General features: G+C 28.0%; 2 protein-coding genes across 4 annotated transcripts in view; both read left to right on the top strand.

Moving 5' to 3' along the window:
- Positions 1–3,522, top strand: part of shn (zinc finger protein schnurri) — a 69,953-nt gene extending 66,431 nt beyond the window's left edge. Inside the window, 2 exon segments of the mRNA XM_087163936.1 lie at positions 3,359–3,479; positions 3,482–3,522. Of these exon segments, the coding sequence (XP_087020062.1) occupies positions 3,359–3,479; positions 3,482–3,513 (153 nt within the window). The 3' untranslated portion in view covers positions 3,514–3,522.
- Positions 3,523–16,239: 12,717 nt separating this feature from the next.
- On the top strand, positions 16,240–23,518 carry LOC107452825 (uncharacterized). 3 transcript variants are annotated; one of them, XR_015433723.1, is made up of 2 exons: positions 16,240–17,450; positions 19,309–19,806. XR_015433723.1 is itself a non-coding variant. In XM_043044799.3 (2 exons), exons 1-2 carry the CDS (start codon positions 17,337–17,339, stop codon positions 20,597–20,599), a joined length of 819 nt encoding a protein of 272 aa, XP_042900733.2. In that variant the 5' UTR covers positions 17,074–17,336; the 3' UTR covers positions 20,600–23,518. The 3 variants fall into 3 exon arrangements, 2 of the variants coding, with proteins under 2 accessions (XP_042900733.2, XP_042900734.2); XM_043044799.3 differs by lacking the exon at positions 19,309–19,806 and adding an exon at positions 19,813–23,518 and having other exon boundaries at positions 17,074–17,368; XM_043044800.3 differs by lacking the exon at positions 19,309–19,806 and adding an exon at positions 19,813–23,518 and having other exon boundaries at positions 17,080–17,450.
- The last annotated feature ends 2,138 nt before the right edge of the window (positions 23,519–25,656 follow it).

Below are 25,656 nucleotides of genomic sequence, written 5' to 3'. Positions count from 1 at the left end.
AGCCCAGTTTCATTGGGCTTTGGACTGCTGGAGCAGATGTTCCGGTTGGGTGGTCCGCTGAGCCAATCTGGAATGGCACATGTTTGGCCCAGAAGCTCACTTGGTACTTATTTTATTGACTCACTGAAGGGGTGAAAGGTTGGTTTCATATACTAAGTTGTCTAAAACCAATACTATAATTCCACAAGCACTAATAGCTTCAGAATTTACTCAGTTAATCTGCAGCTTGCTTACTTACTTATACTCTTCATGCCAATTTGCACATAAGGCATCCAGCCTACTTCACCATGGACCCCTCCCCCCCTCAGTGAATCTGCAGGCAAATCTTTAAAACTCCGAATTTGTATGCAACCTCAGCGCAGTCAGAAAGTAGGTTGTTATCTTAAGAATTCATCTTAATATATCATATATAGGGGAGAGTCGGGTAGCCCGGCCCAATTAAGGAGTATTGCTTATATTTCTGTATAATATTGAGTAATAATCAATATTTTTGTATGTTTCTATTGTTTTATCATCTAATTAAATAATGCAAAAAGAATAAACCAAAAAATGTATAGTTTAACTTTAAAAAATAGAAAATTAAAAAAACATGTTTTTCAGCTCTTTTCAAAATGTGTCGGGTAGTCCCGCCCAGTTACAAAAATTATGTTTTTTGACTGTTTTTTCAGGTGTAAATGAAAATGACCAATGTATTGATAATAGATAAACTTCATTTATAATTTTTATCACAAAATTCAACCGATTTTCTTAATTTCATGACTACTGTATTCAACATATTTTCAAAACTATTGTTTACCATGTTACCAGTTGCATAAATGCTTGAAACTTTGAAAATAATCTTTTTTTAATGTAACAATTAATGTTGAATGGCCCATTGACTTGAGAAAATGTTCTTTAAATATGAAATTGACAGTGGGCGGGGGTACCCGACACTCCTTTATATAAAAATTTGCAAATAGTTCATAAAAATTACATAAAAAATTTATGTTTAATTTAAGTTGAATTTTTATCAATGGTAAAAGAAATTGAATAAATCCTTATACAGTTAGGTCTGTAATCAAGCCCAAAAATAATCCCCATATTTTATTCTTTGCTTTGTTAAAATGAACTAGTAACATAGCCGAGATGTGATTTTGGGGAATTATAACCTCTCCACAAATCATCCTCAACTTCAAGAGTTAAATCATCTGCCAATCGATCAGGAAGAGATTTTGATTTATAAGAAGCTATCCTCATGTTTATAAGAAATGTGATAAAATAATATCAATGAAAAACAAACAGAATAACAAGTAAATGCAAAAGTTTTCTTCGTCAGTCTTTTCAGTATATACAGGGTGTCCCAAAAGATCGTTTACAAACTGAACATGCTGGTCTGTCATATCATGATGAACAAGATTTACATAGGAATTTGTGTCCGAAAATTAAAACTGAGACCGCTAGAGGGAGATAAGTGCAGGTTTGGATGAGGAGAAAAAAAATGATATCGATAGCGGTGTTAATATGATTTTTATTATAAAACATCATTACATCACAGCAAATGCTCAAAATTCCTTCCATTCGCCACAATGCACGTTTCACAGCGACGGCGCATGGATTCACGAACCCGTTCAAATTGGCCAGGAGTGTCACGGACATGTGCTGCCGCTTTTGGATCCTGGCGATAAGATCCATGTCTGATGTTACAGGTGTCTCGTACACTATGGACTTCATGTGTCCGCACAGGTAGAAATCCAGGGGAGTCAGGTCGGGGGGATCGCAGCGGCCATGGGACTGGTCCGCCTCTACCGATCCAGCGATTAGGATAAATCCTATCAAGGTATTCTCGAAGAGCGTAGCTAAAGTGGGCAGGCGAGGCGCTCCATCATGCTGAAACCAGAGGTTTCGGTGTGTAGCGGCTGGAATGTCACCCATCAGATCCGGCAAAACTCTTTCTAAAAAAATGCAATAGGTATTTCCGTCGAGGCGTTCAGGTAGAAGGTAAGGGCCAATCAACATGTCACCGATAATACCAGCCCAAACGTTTACGCTGAAACGTTGTTGATGTGCATGGGCACGTGTACATCTTGGGTTTTCATGCACCCATACGTGCATGTTGTGCAGGTTCACAACACCATACCGTGTAAAGCAGGATTCATCAGAAAACAAAATCCATGATGGAAAATCTGGCTGTGCGACCCGCTGTTGCAAATACCAGCGTGAGAATGCAATGCGTTTGGGATAATCGTCAGCGCACAATGCCTGTACTTTTCGGAAGTGGTAAGGGTGTTGCATGTCATCGTGCAGTATGCGCATTATGGTGGAACGAGCTACACCCAAGACACGTTCGCCTTCTCGGAGACTTCTTTGACTTGGCTGACCGTGCCGCGGCTCGTCCATTTCCATCAGCGGCGCCGTATACGTAATGCATGTCGGCCATTTCTGCGTTACTAAACTCATTCATCCTTCTCCTTCAACGTCCACGCCTGAAATAATTGTTTTTCCCACTCTCCCGTTTTCGTGCAATTATCGCCCTCTAGCTGTCGCAGTTTTAATTTTCGGACACAAGTTCCTATGTAAATCTTGTTCATCATGATATGACAGACCAGCATGTTAAGTTTGTAAACGACCTTTTGGGATACTCTGTATTATATTTATAAAAAAAAGCGCAAATATTTCTATTGTTTATTGCTTCAATCTTTGTGTATCAAGAGGCTACAGTATCTCCAATTAGGAACTGATTGACAATGACTTAAAAAGAGTGCAATTTTTCCAATTATCCTAAAATACATAGCTCTTTGGTAAGAAAAATAGAAAAGAATGAAGCTGATAAAAAAAAAAGAAAAAATAATAATCCAAAAATTAAAACAGTTTAGTCATTTGTGAGCAATTCAAAAGTAAGATAAGAATTCAAATTTTAATTGGAAAAAAAAAATACTAAATACATTAAGATTAGTTAAAAGTGATACTTAGTAATCTTTTTTAGGGAAATTGTAAATATAAAATTAAAAGTAGTTTTAATTGAAATTATCGCTATTGACAAGCAAGAAGTTTAATGGCCTAACGGCTAATGTAACTGGCATTTGACAAATAAATAATTGAAATTATCCTGTATTAACTATCAATTGTAAATCCCCATCCAGAAAAATGTTCTAACTGTGCTATTGGAATAAATCATTTGGTTCAGTTGTTGTAATGGACATATTGCGCTTATTGAATAAGAAACTGACTTTTGTGTATGTGTCATTATAATGGAAGGGTTGTTGTAATTGGAGGTTGTTCTAAAGATCATAGACTGTATGTGAATGTGAACTCTTTTCTGTGAAATAATTTTTGTATATTTATGTAAATTTAATTATTATTATTATTTTTTTTTAAATAGCACTTGTTGTCACATGCTCAGCCTCGACCTTTTGTGTGTGAAATATGTGATGCTGGCTTCACGTCCTCATCATCCCTTGTGGCTCATCAAGTAACTCATCAAAACAATCCATTAGTCTCAACTTTACAGACAACAGAATAGTGCAATTAAAATAATTGGTGCAATCTATGGTAAGTAGCCTCAATAAATTGCCATAAATCTTGTAATGTTTTACAGATGAAGTCCTTGTAGACTCCTATTTTTGTGGTTTAGAGATAATTAAATTTGTATTTTCATAAAATATTTTTTTCTCTTAATATTTCAAACAAGAAAAATTCTTAGTAACTATGTGTTACTATATCTGTGCCCAATATAAAGAAACAGATAGTAAATTTTGAGGTGCTTATATTGTGAGTGTAGAAAAAAATGATAAATTTTTACTCAAAGCTAAAAAATGCTAGACTACTTTTAACAAAGCAATGCTTTACTTTAATGAAAATCAGGTAACTAACATAGTAATATTCGTAATGTTAATTTTGTGCTAATATGTGTTTAAAAGTACCCTTTAAAGTAATACTTGAATGAAAAATATATTAAAATTACTATACTGATTCATTGCAGCCATCAATCAATAACATATGCGAAGACTACTACAAAGACACCTTATTTAAACATGAAAATAAACCACCCAAGTGGACTAATATTTCTCAAAAAGAGTGAATAAAATTACAAACGAAAAAAATTATGATTGATAAATTTATTGTACCCTCTGAAAAGATGTTTTCACCGATTGTAAATGCATTGGGACTTCATGCAGTATTGTGATGATTCTGGATGTTTTTTTTTCTATTATAATTAATTTTAATTTATTTTTAAATCTTATCATCGAATGATATATCAGGCACAGGGTTTTTTGAAGTAAAAAGTTCGAGTTTAAGAGCCCCACTTTATGAATCCCGTGAAAATGTTTAAATTTTATTTCTTAATTTTTGTTTCTAAGAATAGTTATGTGGAGAGCACTGCCCTCAAAAGTCCTGCTTAGGTTTTAAATTACTGTATCTGTTTTAATAAATAAAATCTTAAACAACGTTTTTAAATTTTTAATACCAAACATAATATTTAAAAAAAAAAGATAGAATTCTGCATTGGATATCACTGATTGCGGATCCTTCTAGTGTTATAGATGAAATCCTGAAATTTTACAGTCATATTTAACTCATAAATTAAAGAAATTTATTTAAACCTGAAAAAAACTTAAAAAAGTTCTTTTCTAAAATAATATAAATTACTGAAAAATGAATCTCCGAAATTTTGATTACAGTCAATTGGACTTTCCATGCGTTGGGCTTAAAGTGACTGCCTCAGTCACTCTCTCTGGCTGGCTAATAGGTGTTAAATTAACATTCCGTCTATGGAATAGCAAACCGGCACTTTATTGGTTGTTATAATGGTATGGTTGCTATAGTGACTGTTTGTACTTATAGAATGTTGACTGTATAGATGATTGTAAAATATTAATTGAGCAGAATGAAAGTTGTTGTAATTATCTTTTAATTACAATACAAAAAGAAATTTTTATGATATATGCATTATTTTTTCTAATTCCAAAAATCTTCAGATATTTTGAACAAAATTATTGTATAGAACTTCAGGACCCAATATTAAAGCTCCTGGTAGCCTATTGAAAATTTTATCAATTTAAAAATACAGAAGATTCCCATCTGTCCAACTCGTGACAATTCGGCCAGGTAAAAAAAATGAAAATTGTTGTAACTTGTTCTAAATAAAACACATCTTAGGAGGTGGTTGAAATGATAAAGCCATCATCTGATACCAACTTTCTCTTATTTTTCCATGTATGTGTAAAACTAAAACTTAAAAAACTCTATACTTTGAATCTATCCTGTAATAATTTAGTTTATAAATAAACAATAAGTATTTATACTGTACTATTATTATTATTATTATTTTTGTTTTGCTTTAATCATTTGTCTTAAGATGTGTATCATGTGTTCTTAATATATGGGAGTGAGGGTGGAACTTTCTTCACATTTGACCGATTAATCAGGAAAACAATTTTCTAAGTGAAGCAAATTTAAATTATAATAAAATTTTAATATATTCATTAATTCCCACCATTGTTTTTTTCTTCCTAGAAAATGCAGGAACTGCTGATGACAAAGAAAACCCTCTACCAAGTTAATTTTTCATACACCCAGTTCCATGTCTGGAATGGTTTGGGTGCTATTAGTCTTGGTTGTATGTAATTCTGATTTAAAAGTGTACAATCTACCATATTATGGTATGCATATTATATGAGAACTGTTTGCCAGTCTTATGTGCATCGCCAAAGTTTAAAATGTTGTTGGATGTTGTTATGGCCGATGCCAAAAGTAGAACGCACAATTTTAATCGTTTTATGGACAGGTTCTACTAATAGCTTTTTAAGTTTTTCAATTCTTAATAAAAGTCAAATTCCAAGTTGAAATTTTAATGTCATTTTAATCCCTATGTGGAATTCTAAATATGTCAAGTGAGCAGAGTTGTTATCAGTTAAATGTTCTTGTGTATGTTTTCACATTTTTACAAAGTTATTTCATTGTTGAGTTTTTTTAAATATATATTTTTGCGTTTTATTTATTAATAGAAATCAAAAATGTAAACATTTAGTTATGAATCTGTTTTGCATGCAAAGACTTCAGAAATTAAATAAAAGTAATTGTGAATTGATTGCTCTTTGACCTTATCTTTTTTTCTGTAACAAACAAGCAACAGGCTACTAATATTGAAAATTCCATAACTATGTAAAGTCTATAGGATAAACCGGACTAGATTTTGGATAAGTCATATTCTTATGAGTAAAAATGAGTAAGACAGAAGTTATATGTTAATAAATTTTTTGTGCCATGATTTCAAATAAAAATATAAAGAATCTTAATTATCTCATTTTTGTAGATATAATTGTATTATTTTTAACAACTTATAAGTAATACTTAATCAATGCTAAATATTTGTTTAACTTTTCTTTAGAAACTTAGACTTAACCTAACTTTGTTTAGCCTGACTGAAAATGAAATTTTTTTATTTATTTTATTTTTAATTTTGTAATGAAAATCTTTGGATAAAAGAGAAAATACAAAATTCAATTGTTAGATGAGAAAACTAAGCACTTAAATTTGAATTTATGATCAGGATGGATTTATTAATTGTGTAATATAGGAAAATATTATCAAAATTTAAGAAATGATTGCTAGAGTTGAAACTATCAAAATTAATATGTTTGCCAGAAGAAATCTGAAGGTGTTTCTGATTATCTTTTATATATATCTTTCCAATTCCATTTGTCTGATTATCTTTTAATTTATATCCAATTATATCGTTAAACTTCTCTCAGGTTTCCGTAGCAATCAGACAGGTTTTGATATTTATAATATTGAGTTCATCAATAATAAATTGAATCTGCCTATCTTTTTCTCTATTTGGCATTACTATTTTTTTTAAACATAATATGCATGAAAGCATTTTAAAATTGCTCATAAATCTGTTCACATTTTCATCTTGAAATGTAGACAGCTGTGCAATATTCTTGCTTTTCAAGCGAAATTTTAAAGTTTTCTTTTTTTGTGATCAATTCATGAATACTTAAGTGTTGCTGAAGAATAAGTTTAAAAATGTCCTTGTTAATTTTAAATATTCTGTTAAGTACTGTTACTCATTCATTAATTCTTAAAAATATTATTTTATTTATTAGTGTGTTTGTTTTTGTAAAAAAAAAAAAAAAAAAAAGCATAATATGTGAATCATTTTTTTCGAAGTTTGTGGTGAAAAATTTTTTTTTTTAAATAACTTTTTATCTATTCATAAATAGTTTTTAATTGTAAATTAACAATTAAAATTAACATTTTTGAGAAACTCTTTTAGTAATAAAAATTATTCAAGTAAATTTCAATAAATGCTAATTTGTTTTTCAATTTTTTTTTTTTTTGTAACAAAATACGGAGCATAAGGGAAATGAATTAAAGATTGTTTGCAATTTCTTTTTAAAAATTAATCGATAGTTTGATTTCTATTATGTGTCTTTGTGATGTTTTAAATATTTTTATTCTTCCTGTGATAAAAAAAGAAAGAAATATTACTGATTAGTAGGAACTTCATGCATGTTCCAATTTATATGTTTCTCAAAGTTGTTCTTGTTCTTAGTGAATGTTAAACTGCATACCTAGCTGTTTTAAATTTTAGATTACTAAAGTTCTTCTTGAGAGAAATATTGCCAAAATACCAACATTATAATTAATGTAAATTTATCCTTTACTTAATAGTACATTAAAAAAAAATTAAAAATTGTTTTACATGTTTTAATGTTATATTGTTAACAGTTGTTTTTATTGCCTTGAACTAATATTTAAATATTTTTCTTTACGAAATTTAATAACAATTTCTTTACAGAATTTCTAACTTTAATACAAAGTTAATGCTGTAGTTTCAATAAAATTTAATGTAAGCACATTCTAGATTCACACTTTCTATTTTAAATACAGAAAAATCAGATTCCACATTATGCACAATTTATAGACTATTTGTGTAAAATAATTATTTATTTCCCTATTTCATGTCAGCTGTAAAGTTTGAAATTAACTAGCCTGGAAAAAGCTTAGTGAGAAGGCTGGGGCATGCCCCGTACTGTCGAACAAATAAAGGAAGAATAATTTGAGAGAGTTTACTTTACCACATTTTAAAGTTCTGTTGCTAATTGGAAATAAACTTGAATCTAATAAAACCAGCAAAAAAATTTCTTACTGTTTTTGACTAACAAATAATAATTGTCCTTTTGACAGTAGGTTCAGAAACACATATCCCTTCCTTTAAAAATACTTTTTTTTAAAATTTTTTTCAATATGACCAATATATATTTGGGGGGATTCAATAATTAAATGCTATCTATTTCTTCTTCATGATTGGATTTCTATCTACATCATTAATTGGATTGTTTCAACAGAGAGTTCTTTACCTAAATGCTATCTGTTTCTTCTTCATTGTTGTTTTTTTTATCTGCATCATTAATCACACTAGTTTTATCTTCCAAGTTACAAGTTTTAGCTTTCCCTTAGATATCGTAAGTGATAAACAATTCTTTTATACAAAATTCAACAGTATAGATGACACAAAGCTTCTCATCCAAAACTTGGTAAGTTTGAAATAAATCAAATAAATTTCAATTCATATGTCTACATACATATCCTTTAATTTCCAATGCAGTGCAGGGCAGTATTGATGTTCCCCCTGTAGTTATCCCTTTTACAATGAAGCACACCTTCACAATAAAGGATATATACACTGATATACATATCCTTTATTGTAAAGAGATATAAGAAATGGCTACCACCTTGGTTAGAGTAAATTTTTATTTTATTTATTTTTGTTTATTTTTCAGCTATGAATAAATCATAAAAAAAAAATTAAAGGGTATAAAAATTTATTTAATGTGAAATCATAAATAAAAGTGTCAAGACCTCAAAAATAATAATAATAATAAAAAAAAAATACTTATGGTAATGTTATCATTCTTTGAGTTAAAGCTTATCTGTATAATGAAATATGACTTATCAAAGCATTTTAACAAATTATTTCCAAGTTTGTAATACTACAAGTTATTTGTCATGCTAAAAATTTCTGTTTGAAAGTAAAAATTGTGATTTCACATTAAATAAATGGCTAATTTTCAAATCTGTTTTTAATTTTTTGTTTTTGAACAAAGTAAGACATAACTTTTTTTTAGGCCCCAAATTATTCTACAGCAAAAATTAATGAGTTATGAAAATTTTAGACTAATTTTATCGTGTTCTGTAAAAGAAATTGTGAATCTAGAGTTCTACAATTTAACAATACCATAAATTCACCTTAGTTATAAATTATTCCTAAAGTTACTATAACATCAGTTACTATATTTGTTAATTAAAAAATATTTGAAGTAAGATTTTAAATGAAGCAGTAAATGTAATAAATAACTTGAAGTTGTTTATAAAATAGTTGATAAAGTTAATTTAAATGCCTCTTTATGGCGTTTGCAAGGTCTGTATTTTAATGATCTTATATCGATTTTGTTTTTCTATTTGAACTTCATATCAAATGTACTGTCAATCATTCAAATCAAAATATAAATCATCATCTACTTTAAAAAAGCTTGTGTTTTACCTCTGGCTTTTATCAAACACTCTAAGTAGCATAAGGAAAAAAAAATACTTGTAGTACCTGAACCGACAAAATTTTTGTATCTTTTTTACAAGTATAAACATTGTATATTTTGAAATATATTTTTAGAGCTTTTGTGTACTTCTCACAAAAAAAAAAAGCTAAAATGTAAATCTAAGTGTGTTTTAAAAAGTTTTTCTTTGAATTATTATGCAATGTTAAATTTTAACTTCTATGTTTTTTTTAATCAGAATGATAATTGAATTAATAACTGTTAAGAACTGTAATTAATTTCTGCTTGGAAACTATAAAATCTTGATTATTTGTTTTTATTAAACAAAAATATTTTAGTCAAAAATATGATTTCTGTTTTTTTTTTTTTTTTTTTTTTTTTTTTTTTTACTATTTTATTTATTATATTATGTAAAATTATTTATTAATAAATCTTATAACTTTAATATTAACTTTTTTTAATGAAAATTTATATTACTGCTTATGACATGTAAGTATTTTTATTTGGAGAATACTATTATTTACTTTCAAGTCAAAAGTAAATTAATATTTTTTAAGAAAATTTTGTTTAGATGTTTTCAGCTGCCTCATTTTATGATTCTTATAAGATTTGGTTTGAAAACTGTCATGTTATACATTTTATGATTCCTGTAAAGTTAGCATTTAAAATGTTAGTTTTAATTTATCAAAAAATGTTACTAGTAAATTAATGTTAAAAGTCATCACTAACTTACTATTAATACAAATAATGTTATTGTTATTTAGGTTTTAATTATCCTTTGGTTAAATAAAAAAGAGAGTTTAAATGTTTCTTTAATTTTTCTTGAATTTGATTTGTTTAATGTTTTTACCTTTTATATAAATTAGGGTTTAGAGTAGCTCTTTTAATTAGTTTAAATTTAGAAATTTTTTTTTCCTCCCTAATTTTCATTCAATGTAATCAGGATTTTATAATATGCAGCAGAAATGTATACTAATTTATTAATTTGAAATAAATAAAGGGATACTGCACAACACTTATTAAACATCCCTGAAAAGTTTTAGAAAATTGTTTGAAGTATTGAATTTTATAACAGTATTGTTATATTTTCTCGATTGTAGTATCTGTTGCATTAAACAATTTTAGTGTCAAAAACTATGTAAAGAAATGTGATTTGTTTTGTATAAGTAAATTCTGTAATATTACTATTTCAATGTTATCAAGTGCAAAATAATTCTGATGTCTGTTCGTTGTCCAGTTTTATACATAGAATAGATGTAATATTTGAGGAAATGCTTTTTAAACTATAGTTTTTTACCCATATGTCCCGTCTTCCATAATATGTTTTACTCCCCAATCTTCCTTGTAAATTATGTGTGGCCAGTTTATGTGCATGCATAAGTTTTATCAAAAAGTGATTTAAAGGTCAAATGTTCGTAGACTAAGTTTAGAACATATTTTTACCTTTAACAATTTTCTATTCAAGAATTTATTTGACATAAAAGGATATCTGGTAAAATAGATAAAACATGAATAAGAAACTTGTGCAATAAGAAGTTGGCACCTTTCATCTAGAGATGGATCAAATAGTTACTTTCTAGTTCAGTACAAAAAATATTAAATAGAAATATCTGTGACGTCTTTTAACTATAGAGGGATCAAAAAAGTTATCTTCTGGTATAGTACAATAAATATCATATAAATGTCTACAACACCTTATAATTATATATGGAACAAAATAGTTAATTTCTGGTGCAGTACAAAAACGAATCTTATACAAATATCTATAGTACCAACTTAGTAATAATTTCTACTTTTGTAAAACTGAAATAATTAAAAAAGACATGCTAATCATCATTCTTTATCAGCTGAAGTGTAACAGAAGAGTAGATCATTAAACAACAATTTTATTAATAAAAATGTAAGTGAATCTGTTGATTTACATATTGCTAATTTGAAAATTAATCTTGTTACATAATACATTAGTAAAATGCAACAAAAAGCCTTTTTATTTCTTTTTGTTATTAGTTAGGTCCATTTTTAATAAAACAGCCTAAGCAAAAACAAGTCTTCAATAATTAAATGGAATTGCAATTGTAACTTTATACTACGTCTTTAAAAAGTATGAAATATTGCCTAGAAACTGGTTCCCTAGGTTAAAAGAGTCAATTTTATTTCCAATTTATGATTTGTAGCAGAAATACAGTATAAGTTTTGAAAATTATTTAGTTTTTATTTCATTTCATTTTTACATTGTTTTATCATTAGTAAAGAACATTTTAAAAGAAAAATGCAGATAAGTGGGGTTTTTTTTATAACACAATTGAATTGCACGTTTTAACTCTTACCTTGTATACTTGAAGTAAAATAAGGATATAAATATATACTATACTGTAACAAATCCATATATATGTTAATAAAATTTTAGCCATCTCTAATATACAAGTTTATTTACAATTTTGTGTTGATCATATATGATTATCTATAACATATATTAATTAAGCTCTTGTGTGATTTCAAGTCTTGATTTTAGTATTTCCAATTTATTATACATTTTATTTTCAAAAATTAATAGATAAAATTTATTGAACGTTCTTATAATCCAATCAAAAAACATATTTTTTAAGTAGTATGCAGGTGTATAGTATGCATGTTTAAATTTTATAATTTGTTCTTTAAATTTTAAAGTTTGCGTAGCGCTGTTTTACTATTTTTATTAACTTACATTTTAGGATCCTCTTGCTTCACAATTTCAATCCATTACTATTTCAAAATTGGGGTTCAATATAAAATTTTCTTGTAACTTAACTGAAACAGTTTTAAAATTTTTAATCTAATGATTTTTTTGTTTATTTTTTTTGAATACACTATCAGAACCTGATTTTGAATTTGTTAAGTTCAGGGATGTAAAATTTGTAACCTCTGACGGAAATTCTGAATTTATGCAAATCTACAACAAATTTTTCCTTTAGCTCTTAAATATGTTAAACTTGCCCATTAATGAATCCACTTAAAATGAATTTTATTTTATTAATAACTTTTGCTTATTATATTCCTTTTTTCGTTTATTTATTATTAGTGATTAGAAAGTTTTTTGATTTTCTTTGTGTTCCTAAATTTAAGCAATACAGTCTTTTTGATAAATTATCTATTTACTTATGCCAGAGGTATTGAAAAATATTAATTTTGTTAACTCTGCTTTAAATTTATCATAAAACTTCGGTATATCTTTTCAAAATCAAATTTATTTTGTTATTTTTCTTCTATTTGTTATTCAGTGATTTGCTTTATCTGCAATATATTTTGGCTTTTCATATAGTAATATATTAAATTCTTCCTGATCTTATTTGTTTTTTATTCATCTTATTCGAATAATTTGTAGTTATTATAACTTAAAATAAAATAAAAAATTTCTTTGTGTATGTTAGTGAATTAAGCTGCTTATGAAATTAAAGCTACATTTTCGTTGCGATGAAATAAAATTTTAATTGGAGAAGAATTGCATTTCGTTAAAAAAAATGATTGAAAAACACTTTTTAAACTTTTATTTATTTGAAGGTTTGAGATTTATTAAAGTTTGAAAACTTAGGGATATAATGTTATTGTTTTAAATATTTTTATTGTTGAGTGTCTTTTGTTATTTAGTTAAGTTTAAAGGAGAAATAATTGGATAAAGTAGATGTAATTCAAACATGTGTACATTAAGTGTTATGAATGTTGATTTTTTTAATTTTTTTTTTTTATCATCATGAATATAATTATTGTTCATCATTTCATCAATCTCTAGTTTTGACTCTTAATTTAATGAGCAAATGAAATAGATTAACTATCAAGTCATTAGAATGTAACTGGTTAACCTTTAAATCACTGTTTGAAAATATTCTTCAATCATTATCATGTAAATGATTTTGTATTAATTTGTAAATACTATTGCAGCTGTAAATAGCAGCATTTTTGTTGTCCATTATGCAGCATAGTTGCTTGTTGTTGTTTATATTAATTAAATATTATGGTGTTGGAATGTGTTGCTCTTTCAATTATTATGTTCACATTTTTTTATAATTTATTTTTTATTCCTGGAATTTGAGCGAATTTGAAAGTTAAGGGAACCAGGGACCAAACAACAAGGGGTCAAAAGGGGCTTTAGCCCCTTCACTTTTAATAAAAAGTGACACAGTTCCTTCTAAAATTACTATTTTTCACTCAATATTCCTGTAATTTAATTTACAATAAAAATTTAAAAAAACAAACAAACAGATAATTTATTTTTGCCTGAATTTAAGAAAAAAATGTCTCTGATTCAAGTGAGCTTTAACATTTCCTTGGTGAAAACTGCTACCAAATAATCCCTTATTCATTCTCCTGCAAAGTAAATATACGTCCCTATTTCAGCCGGATGGGAAAATTCTTGGTTTCATAAGTCACAGTAACCGGAATAAAAATAAATGCCGTTAAAAGAGAAATATATATATTAAATATATATACACACACATATACAGGGAGGGGAGAGAGCCCCCCCCCCATTCTTGAGATACTTTCGCAGGTTACCAATTAAGGTTTTAAAATATCACCTCACAAATATAAATTATATTAGAATCCTTCCATTAAAAGGGGCCGTCGGCAAAGGTTAAATTATTTTCTCCAAATTAAACCCCAAAAATACTAAACAACAATAATAACTGTTAATTAATTAAGCAATGTGAGTGCCATTGCCCAGTTTACCAACCCTGTACTGATGTTTTTTAAGGTTAAAAGTGCCATTTAAGTAGTAAGTTCGACTATCTGGTATACATTTGCTAGGTAGCTCTTCTCCAAACACTCATAATTTCAGAGAACATGTAGAACAGGGGTTTCCAACTTACATGAGGCCGGGAGCCACAATTAAAAACACAACTCAAATGGCGAGCCGCAACTTTATCAAAATTTTATGTAGGACTCTTTTATGCTTGAAGTAACATTAAATATTACTGTCAGATTTTTACCAAGTTGTACAAAACAAAAGTATTGAATTACAAATTAAAATAAAAAGTAGGTTTTTAAAAAATATTTAATTGCATAATAAAAAATTCGGGCTGCAATAACTTTAATGTGCACCCATGTATCAAACAATTAATGTGCAACAGATATCTAATTGTTAAGATATAAAACTTTAAAAAGGTTGGTATGCAACATACACGATTATTTTTGTACTTGAATAAATATTTTCTTGGATGCAAAACCTGAGAAATAATTTTTTTTGCACCGTTGGTATGATAAATTTCACAGAGACGAAGAAATTATTACTTTTATTAACGAGAAAGGTATTTAAAACCCATATAGATTTTTTACGAAAATTGTCAGTAAAAAAATGACAATTAATATATTTTAGTTCGCGGGCCACAAAAAAAGGCTTCCAGTTGGAAACCACTGATGTAGAACAACTCCAGCGCATGCATGAACCATAGTTCTGGTACCTAGATTTTTTTGAAATGTGAATGTTTTAATTATATACTTTTAGTATAGTGTGCTTTAATAAAAAAAAAAAAATCAATAGAAAATTTCACATTTATATATATATATATATATATATATATAACTTCGTGTAAACTGGGTGTCATGCAGAGCATGGCTTCAAATGCGAAAGACAAAAATTGCGCTGCTTTGATAAACATTCTCAAAAGGGTAGAGAATCTTTACAGAATAGCAGTTTCCTATCCTATTTGAAATAATAGCAGTTATACAATAATATTTCCGCTAATTTCATATGATTCGTTAATTTAGAAAGAAAAAAAAAATACTCGTGTGCTATAAGTAAAATGAGAAGATAACAGTAAATAAAATTTCTTAACTTCATTATGATAAGTTTGTTAAAACTTCCTACTAATTCCCTTTTCTAAAATCATTTATTTTCTATCTAATTATAATAAAATTGAAAGAATTTGAAGCAATATACACTGGTGGAAAAAAAAATCACAACACCCAGAAAAATTATTGTAGAGTAATGAAATTTTGGCAATGCGTTTGTCTGAGTAACACATTTAATTAATTAAGTTTCGAGATCACAGGTTAATGCATATTTAAGAGAAAAACCATTTAGAGTGTGAATTGAAATACTGGTACATAAATTACCCGAATTTTGATTTTAAACATGCAAACTAGCATGTATTGTGTCATATATATATATATATATATATATATATATATATATATATATATATATATATATATATATATATATATATATATATATATATATATATATATATATATATATATATATATATATATATATATATATATATATATATATTCCAAAAGGCTTTGTCGTGGGGTTTGCCCTCCCGGATGTTCCAGTTGTTGCTGAAATTTAGCGATTTTTTTTGACGCAGTTTCAGATATAAAAATATTACCCCTAAGTAAATGGTTCTTTATTTCTTAATCATATGGTTCAATTCGTAGTACTCCATGTAATGTTGCCCTTTATTTTACAACATAAAATGCATGTTGCACAAAATATAATGATATAAACAATTATCAATTTATATGATGTGTAAATAGAATATTTAATTATTACTTGAGTTTTATCTTAGACATGCTAATCGAACTTATAAACTTTTGACGGGTTCATACGTTTTAAACTTTGCCTGCCTATTTCAATATACATGAAACATTTAAATAAATAACTAGTACTAATACTTTATTCACATCACGCAAGAACTGTGATATTACTTCATAATTTTGATCCTCTGCAGAAGATATGAAGATAGTTCCTCCACTTGGGTAGCCCAACGACCTGCACGCGAAGTCAAGTGCGTTACGGCAGAACAGTAAAGCGAGGATCGATACCGCCCAACTTCGGGTCTTTTAAAGGCTGATCAATGGGATAATATAAAAGTATATTATGGAAAATATCAGAAAGGTTTCTAAGGTCTTTTCACTGCATGCAAAACAAACGCAGACGCGAATTTTGAGATGCGAATGATTAGTTCTCTCAGAATTCGCATCTGCGTATTACTCAAGTCAAGCATCACTGGTTGCGGTCAGTGAGTGTGTGGGTGACCACTTTGATCAGCCAGTAAACGGACCATGGGTGTACTGCCTTGGTTCTCGTTGATCTGTTCTGAATTTAAGTGCTAGACTTCTCGCTCAGGTCGTCGGGCTACCAAAGCAGGGGAGCCTTCCCCTCTGCAGAGGATAAAAATTGTGATGTTAAGTCTTCGGATTATCCTCAGGAATGTTTTCCAGATTGTCGCCAATTCTCGATAGCAATGTTCGTTTACGCTATCTGGGGAGAAGACTGGTTCCATGGCTTGGTTCTCCCCCCTTCTCTTCTCAGTTGTATAGGATTGTACTATACTATTTTCTCTTTTCTTAATATTTTTCGTATTTAATAGTCACAAATATTTTTAAAAATTTCTACAATGCTTTCTTTTGGAACTATGTTTAATGTAGTTTTCAGTTCTACATAGTTTCCTTACTTAGAAGCTTTTAATCTATTTGAAAATCAAAGATATAAACTGTCATACTTCTTTCTCCTCTCTCTAATGGTGAAATGTTGCCATAGGAAGAGAGTTCCGCTTTACGCCACCTGTGGCCACCTTAGTGTGACGAAAATTAAATAGAACTGAAGTTTGTCAGAACTTGTTGAAATTTATTAATTATATGCTAAAATGATAAACTTAAATATGATATTTTATTTATATTTTAACTTTAACTCTCATAACATGGCAAATAAATTGATTTCTTTAATCAATATAATTTACGTCATATCCTGTTTGTGAAATCTCACACCATCTTTTTGATTCCTTCGCGTTAAAATCGTTCAAAATTTCAAGATGTATGAATTCTCTCCTCCGAGATAGATTTTCAAGGTTTGACAAAAGTTTATTACGATTTATTTGTTTACAAATGTGAAATTACTTGTTCGACAGCACAGGATAATATGTTGTGAAGGTATTATTTAAGCTATAATTAAAATAAATAATTTTGTTGTTGTGTCGATAGTAAAATTTGCCAACAATGTAAATACTCATAGTCTTTGTTTTATTTTTGAGCAGTTGTCTGGTTTATAATTTATTTTTATATTTCCTTGTTCTGTTTTTCTCTTCTTATCTGAAATGTTTCTAGAGTTGTTTATTTATTGTTTTTGACATTTCGTTTTTCTACTGATATATTTTTGTAAATTATTATTTTTGTTAAAATCATAGTATTTGTATTTTACAATGTAATATAAATAAATATATTACAATTATTTTGCGCATATACTACTGTTACATGCAAGTTATTTTATTTATTAAGTAATACCACCAAAATATGTATTTTGTTTTCATTTTTGTAATTATTTTAATGGTTGATAACATTCGAACTTTCAATATACGTAAGGGTACGTTTATTGTTATCATTAAACTCTTTTCCTGATAATGTTTTGTAGTTTATAGATAATTTAATGTTCGTAAGCATCTAAGTGCACTCCTTCGTAATGAAATATTTTGTACAAATCAGTTATATTTTGTCTTAAAAGGATAAGTTATAAAAAATTCTCTCTATTAAATAAATAGGAAATTGCTAGAAACTAGAACCAATAACTATTTTCTTGCTAAATGTTGACATTCTATTTCTATTTATTCTTTATTTATGCAGAATTTTTTTTTTTTTAATGCTTCGTTATATTTGTACTCACTATTTAGTAGAGTACATATTGTAGAAGAGTCCTACATATTTTTCCAGATGTGGCATATATTTATAAGGTCAAAGATGAGAATAAAGAACTGAAAAACATAATATCTGTGTCAGCAAATAAATAGGTAAACTGGAACCTATTTAAAGTTGAAGACAGATGAATGTATATTTTGCTACTATATAAAATTTGTATTTTATGCGTTAGTTTCATTGCATTATCATTTTAATAATTAACCTAGCTTTATTAATTGTATTTTTTTATTTGTGGATTGTAAATGTAAATTCTATATTCATATATTCATTCATTCTATGTTCTTATTTGCATGTGATAAATAAATCAGGGCAAATTCTAACAATTGACTTTTTCCTTTAGGATAAACAATTGAATTTTTCCTTCAGGATAAACAATTGAATTTTTCCTTCAGGATAAACAATTGAATTTTTCCTTCAGGATAAACAATTGAATTTTTCCTTCAGGATAAACAATTGAATTTTTCCTTCAGGATAAACAATTGAATTTTTCCTTCAGGATAAACAATTGAATTTTTTCCTCAGGATAAACAATTGAATTTTTCCTTCAGGTTAACCAATCAAATATTTCATTTTATTTATTATATGAAAAGTATTTTATTGTTGATTCCAGTGGTAGTATAGTGACACCAAGTATTAAAGAAGAATTAATTCAAACTATTTCATGTAGTAATACTTTATTTAAAAAAAAGGAAATTTTGTGGGTGAACATGATATAAATCTTTTTATTTTTGAAAAACTTGTCATTAGTTTTAATCAAAATGTGTTTTAACTAGTAGTCCATTCTTATTGAAATTCTCTAGTTACATTTCCGCTGAGTAGCTGAACATTTCCGCTGAGAAGCTGTGTTGAAATTCTATAGTTGTTTTAGCAACAGCAACACATTTTAAATCTCTATTTCTTTTTTTGAAAAAGTATTGATTTAAATTTAAATGTATTCTAAATAGTAGCATATCAAATTTCAATTCCATAGTTAAATTTCTACGAACTGCAGAGTGGCCTACTTATTATTTTTTACTGCAATTTTAATAGTTAATTATTCTCAAATTATTTATAAAATTTTATTTTTTTTGCCATTCTGACATAATTCTCTTTATGCCAGGTGGCGCATTAGGCCACAAGTTAAGGTTCCATCCCTGCTATTCAAGTGCCTTTCCATTGCAGTCTCCCTACTGGACCATCCCAGGATGTTTTTTTCCTTTATTATTTGTTTTTTTTCAGGTTAGTTTCAGCTGGTCTCTTTTCTATTTTCCATCTGGCACCCATGTCAAAGCTGTTCTAGTTGCATATCTTGAAGACATTCTTAGTGGGTGTCCTATCCCAGACCATCTTTGTTTTTCAGTTCCAATGTGAGGGGTTTAATTTTTGTTTTATAATAGAGTTCACTTTTTTATAATTTGGTCAGTACATCTTTAAAATTACTCTTAGTTTGAAAAGTGTTGAGTTTTTTTTTTTTTTGTTGCTTTCCAAGTTTCCATGACTCAATGCCATGTAAGAGCATAGATTTAACTGTAGCATTAATGTTAATGATGTTCTTGCAAAACAAAAGATTTGATCTTGTTTAGAATATTTTTCTATCATATTGATTCTTTTTATTTTTTTTCAGGAATCTTACAAAATATTATTATTTTGAAGTAAACTGTAGCTCAATGGAAATAGATTCTGCTCTTCATGAGCTCTACCAACTTAACGGTTTGACAAATAACTCACTGGACAATGTTGATGAGAAAATTAAGAAAAAATGTTCTTCAGACTTAAAAGATCCTTGTGAAACCACTTCATCTTCTTCTACCATGGAACTTGATTCAGCTCTTCATAAGTTAGGAATGCTCAGCAGCGTGACAGGTAGTCGGATCAACTACCTGGAAGAAAAGGCAAAAAAGAAACGTTCCAGTCATTCCTTTTCTTCTGCTCCTCTCTGTGTTGTACAAATGAATCCAAACTTTATAAAAAAATTTTCTCTATCTAAAAAATCTAGTGCTAGTGCAGAAAGCGAATCTGATGATGAATCTTACCCACAAGCAAGCTTCAGCTCTTTCACATCCCATCCTAGCAAGTTGCATCGCCGCCTACGTCGGTCTCAAAATATGCCTTACTTCAAGCAAGCGCGCTTAAAAAGTAGCATTCCCGTAGGCACTGTTTTCGTCTTACCTCCCGAAACAGCTAGTCCACCTTCAGTGTCGAGGCAAGACAGTGGCAACAAGTCTAATCCGAGTAGCCCAGTCAAAAGCCAAAGTTCACTGACCAGTCAAGGAAGCTCAATAACACGCTCACGTTCCTTAGATGATTTGGAAATAATAGATTGTCCTCCCGATTGCTGTTGTCCATATACTGCTGTTAGAACTGATATAGATACTGTTTCTCAATCAATAAGCCAACTGCATGTTAGTTGAAGTATGTGGCTCATAATTTCTCCCAGTGATATGCTATAATTATTATAACTATGCTTTTCTGAAACTAGAACCTTAAAGTGCTCTCGTTATTGTGATCAAAATTATCAGAGGATTTGATGAATTGTACAGTATGTGGAAAAGCACAATTATCCATACAGTTATTATGTGTATATAAATATATGCATAGATATATATTTTCCTTTTTTTTAATGTAAATGCAAGGTAACTGTAAAGCAGTATTTAAAGTCATTAATTGAAAAAAAATATGGTCAATAAGTTAATGCAAGGTTGACAAGTTTCTGCCGAGGTGGTTAAAACCATTGGTAGAAACCGGTTAAAACTGGCATGGCAGAAACTCTTTTTTGCCACATTTGTGGCAGAAATTCAGAAAATGACATAAAAGTAAGTAGTGAGATTGACATACAATGGATATTTCATAGAAAAAACAATTAAATGTTAAACAAAGTACAATTTATTTACAAAATTATCACCATTCAAAATCAAATATTACAGTGTTTGCACTCTGCAGTAATCTATAACAAAAAACAAGTTTTGATGCAGTTTCTAAACCTAAACAATTTCTGAATTTGCTATGCACGAACAAGAAATTTGAGAAAATTCTCGCAAGTTCAGCAGAACTAGCAGGCATTGCCTTTAAGAAACAAGCAAGATTTGTGAAACTTTCCTCTATTGCATATTTTTTAAAACTGGACCACCATGCCGATTTGTTTTGCAATGCTATGACAATAATATTTACAAACTATGAATTAAAAAGTTTGTGACAGTTACATGGAGTTACATTTTTCAGTTTACTTAAACAAAATGTCATTAAGCAATTACTAAAACTAATATAGAAGTTTTTTTAGTTTCTGCCAGTTTTTACCGGCTATAACCAGTTTCTGCCACTGGCCTGGCAAAAACCAGTTTCTGCCGGCAAAAAGCTAGCCCTGAGTTAATTTGCATCAATTTATATAAATTCCTGTTTTAGTCAATATTATTTAATGGTAATTTATCTTAACTGTAATATTTTTGATTTTTTTCAAGATAAATTGTTCAAAAAAAGTCATTTTTTTCTTTTGTTGGCACTTGTCTGTTAACTGAGGGCAAGTAAATTCAACAATTTTTATTTTATAATTTTTTTTTTTAAACCTAAAATAAAATGGATGTTCCTCCTAAACAATACTAAAGAAAATTGGTGAATTTTTTAGTGCAAGGCTGATGTGAAGTTCTTTTTTTGTTTTGTTTGGACAAATATATTTAATTGTTAAAAAGGCTTGAAAATAATCTAAACAAAATTTAGCAATATTGTTTTCTTACAAGTATAAGTTAAATATGCATACTATTGTGATTTGTGTCTAACTTAAAAAACTGATTTTATTTTATTCAACCTATGTCTTTTAATTATATTTTTATAAAATTTTGAATGATTGTCACCCATTTTTTTATTTTGAAATCTTGTTTAAGTAGTTAAATTTAAAAATTTAGCATTATTTTTCAAATAAATTTCTGAAAAAACTTTTATTTACTTTACATTAATTTTAGAAATCTTGAAGTGGTACTTTAAACCAATGCTTTATCTAGTGTACGAATTTCAATACATTCATTTTTTCTAAATTGGTACTTATTTTTATTAAAATTGTTAGAAGTGAGTGATTCTGGTTTTATTACAAAATATTAAATTAGATTTTACAAGTGTTTGTTTTCTGGATATAGAAGTACTTAAAATGAAAATTTTTTGTTTAAGTATATGTGTAGCTTATTCGATTGTATTGATATATTTATTATTTGCGAATTGTTCATATTTCTTAAAATGTATTTCAAAACAAATGTATTGTTTTAATTTAAAAAATATTTTTGGTCTACCATGCTTCTAATAGTAAAATAATGTCTGGGAATTTCAGAATGTATCAAGTTATTCATAAATAAATCAAAAGTAATGTTTGTTACAATATTTACAATTTGGTGTAATTGATGTAACAATATTAAAACTTGTACAAATTTATGTATTTGCAAAGTATCTGTTTCAGCATTTTATTTAATATAGCTTCATTTGTACTTCATAGAAGATATGACTTATTTATTTTTAAATAGACAAAAACAGGGAACATTTATTAATTCAGCTGGTATTATTTCAATTTTCTTTACTGAAAACTATTGGATTCAGAATAAATACAACTAAAATTTGAGGATCTTAAACAAAGTCCAAAATATTTTTTAAGATATTAAGAAGAAAAAAAAATTTAATTTCTGATAAAAATATTTCTTACAATAGAAATTTTCATTTTATAATTAAAAAAAGAAAGTTTTTTAATTTCTATTTTATCATTTTTAGTTTTAATAGTATTACATTATAGGGGAGATTCTGGAATATTTATTCTCCATATTTAACACATGTTTATAATTTAGTTGACTCTTTTTCATATTTCTGTACTTGAAACTATTGAATTAAAAGTAAAACAATAGAAATGTAATCAAATTCAGTGTTTTAAACTATGTAAATCCTCTTCAAAACAATATTGGCTAAAGTTTTCTTCTTGTCAATATTAAAAAAATAATTTTTATTTAAGAAAAAAAAATCAAAATGCTGTTAATGTTGTTTTTCTATTACTGGAAACTATTGGATTCATAAAAGAGTAATTTAACCAAGTTTGGAAGATATAAGTGTAAGTACAACATATTTATGTCATTTTAAAACAGTAGTAGGAAAGTAGGAATTTTGACTGAAAAATGATTCAAAACTTTCTTCATAATTATTAAGAAAAAACTATTAATTTCAAAAAAGCTATATCTATTTACTAAAACCTACTTTTTACATTTTTTACAGAGAAAGATGTAGAATTTCTGTGATTCATTTTGTGTCATGGCGAACATTTTTTCCCTGTTAAAATAAATATATATATTTTTTGAAAAAAAAAGAAAGATTAGATGTGTTGCATTTGGTGATGAGTTTCTTTTATTATTTTGGAAAACTTAAGGTGGTAAGTTTCTCCTTATGTTCAATATATATATTGAAGCTTTTTTCTTTTGTTGTAGTTAGTGTGTACATATTTCTGAATGTTTGTCTTGTACTAGTCCTCATGAATGTATAATGAAAAATGCATTTTCATTTTTCATTAATTGAATGATACCTTGTTTTGTGTTTTTGATTTAATATCATGGTTTTGAACTCTATTGGTGTAAACTTATACATTTCTGATAAGTTTTTGTTTCTTTTTTGTTGTATCTTAAAAGTTAACTGAGTTACATGTGATTTATGTTTCTCATTGTTAAACATTTTCTGCTATAAACATTTACATTAAAATTGGAGAAAAAAAGTCTTTGTAGATCTGATTTTTTTTAAAAAAATTCAAAAACACTTAAAGCCAAATTCTTAAAAGGTGTTGGGGGTGCTACTTTTCTAGCCTAGGTTTTGGAAGCCGAATATTTTACTATTTTGAAGTCTGGATTTCAAAAATTTTGTACTTTTCAAACTTATGCGCTTGATTGGTAAAATCTAACGTACGACCATCCATGCAATCGCATTAAATTCAATGTTCGGATTAACATGCTATCGCAGGCTTTCTGCTCAAATTCGTAAGAGTGGAATGCAACGTTGGATAAACAACCTCGACCCTCCTGTTCCTAAAAAATTTAAAATTAAAACTCTGAAATAATAAGTTTCTTGCAAAGATTACAGAAATGTCATAGCAAAAACAAATGTTTTTATTTATATATTATAATAAAATAATGATTATTTACAATTCCAGTCTGAATCCATATGATTTTTTTCCCCATTTTTAAAAAAAATATGTTATTTGGTGTTTGTTTTTAACAGAGGCTTTGTGTTTCACTTGTTTGAAATACAAAATTAGCATATACAGGGTGTGTAGCGTTTTTAAAAAGTGCTTAAAGGTGCTTTTTTTATTCGGGGTTTGTAAAAAGTGCTTAATTTTTTATCTTTTAAAAAGAGATATTTTTTTGCCGTGTCGATTGTCGTTCTGAATTATAAAAAAATGCCTGATTTTCACTATTTTTTCTGCAATATTTATCGGAAACTAGTTATTTTATCATGATTATGTGAAGTTTTTGAAACTGGTTTTGAATTGTATTGATTTTATGTTTATAAATTAAGGACTTCAAATGAAAGAAATTTTTTTTTTATTACTGCACATGATGATTAAATAATTTATAATTATGACTTATATTTCTGATGATTAAATGATTTATAATCTGTCCTAATTATAATCATTTTTTGGAAAGTGCTTAAAAATTTTTTTTTTTGAGTGTTTAAAAAGTACTTAAAAGGTGCTTATTTTTTGTTGAAAAATCTCGCTACGCACCCTGATATATAAATTAACACGGTTTAAAATGTTCTTTTTTGAAATGTAATGTACTCTGTGTTGCATCATAGCTCAATAGAACATTTAAATTTTTTCAAGTATATCAACCCTAGCAACAATTTTACCATGGCCCCAGTTGGGTTCAAAATTAGCTCAATATGGGCCCTGTATGAACACGCACCTACGAACCAACATTGGGATGTCTAGATTTTTTAGTATTAGTCCTATATATTGGCAATATCCGCTTTTATGGGGGTAATATATGGCCTACATTGGCTGGTTAATGAGTATAAAATATGGGGTGAATGTGATAATTCTATACATGGCCGATATTCGTTATAAAGTGGCTGTGAAATATCGGGTAAATCGGACAATTATCTTCGGGGTAAATATCGGGAAATAACGGCTCTTTGAACCTTTATTGAGCCAAGATTCATGAATATTGTGCCAAAGAGGGCCAAATTATTTTATTAAGTTTCTATTTTTCAGCTACAAATGTTCGAAATGACGAAACCATATCCAGTCACACTGCCACCATAGATACTAACTTCATAAGACAATTTTAAGTAGAGAATCAAGTGGAGTTAAGGTTTCCAATTTGGTAATTCATGAAAATAATGCAAAACATTTTTTTAAAAAATAGTTTTGTTTTTTCTTTTCTGTTATGCAAAGGCTTATCCTTATTAACATAAGCACCAACTTCATTAGGTCTGATTATAATAGTTCTGAAATTGAATT

Source organism: Parasteatoda tepidariorum, chromosome 5 (genome assembly GCF_982258835.1).
Source record: "Parasteatoda tepidariorum strain Cologne lab strain chromosome 5, Ptep-v5.0, whole genome shotgun sequence".
In the NCBI taxonomy this organism is placed as follows: domain Eukaryota; kingdom Metazoa; phylum Arthropoda; class Arachnida; order Araneae; family Theridiidae; genus Parasteatoda; species Parasteatoda tepidariorum.
Note: the sequence above shows the minus strand (reverse complement) of the source record. Positions and strands in the feature narration are given on the sequence as shown.

What these genes read in the sequence shown, in the direction of transcription:
- LOC107452825 (XM_043044799.3), top strand. Translation starts at nt 17,337, where the DNA reads ATGAATTCTCTCCTCCGAGATAGATTTTCAAG. An exon ending in CTCCGAGATAGATTTTCAAG is followed by an intron (nt 17,369 to 19,812) that starts GTTTGACAAAAG and finishes ATTTTTTTTCAG; the next exon opens with GAATCTTACAAAATATTATT.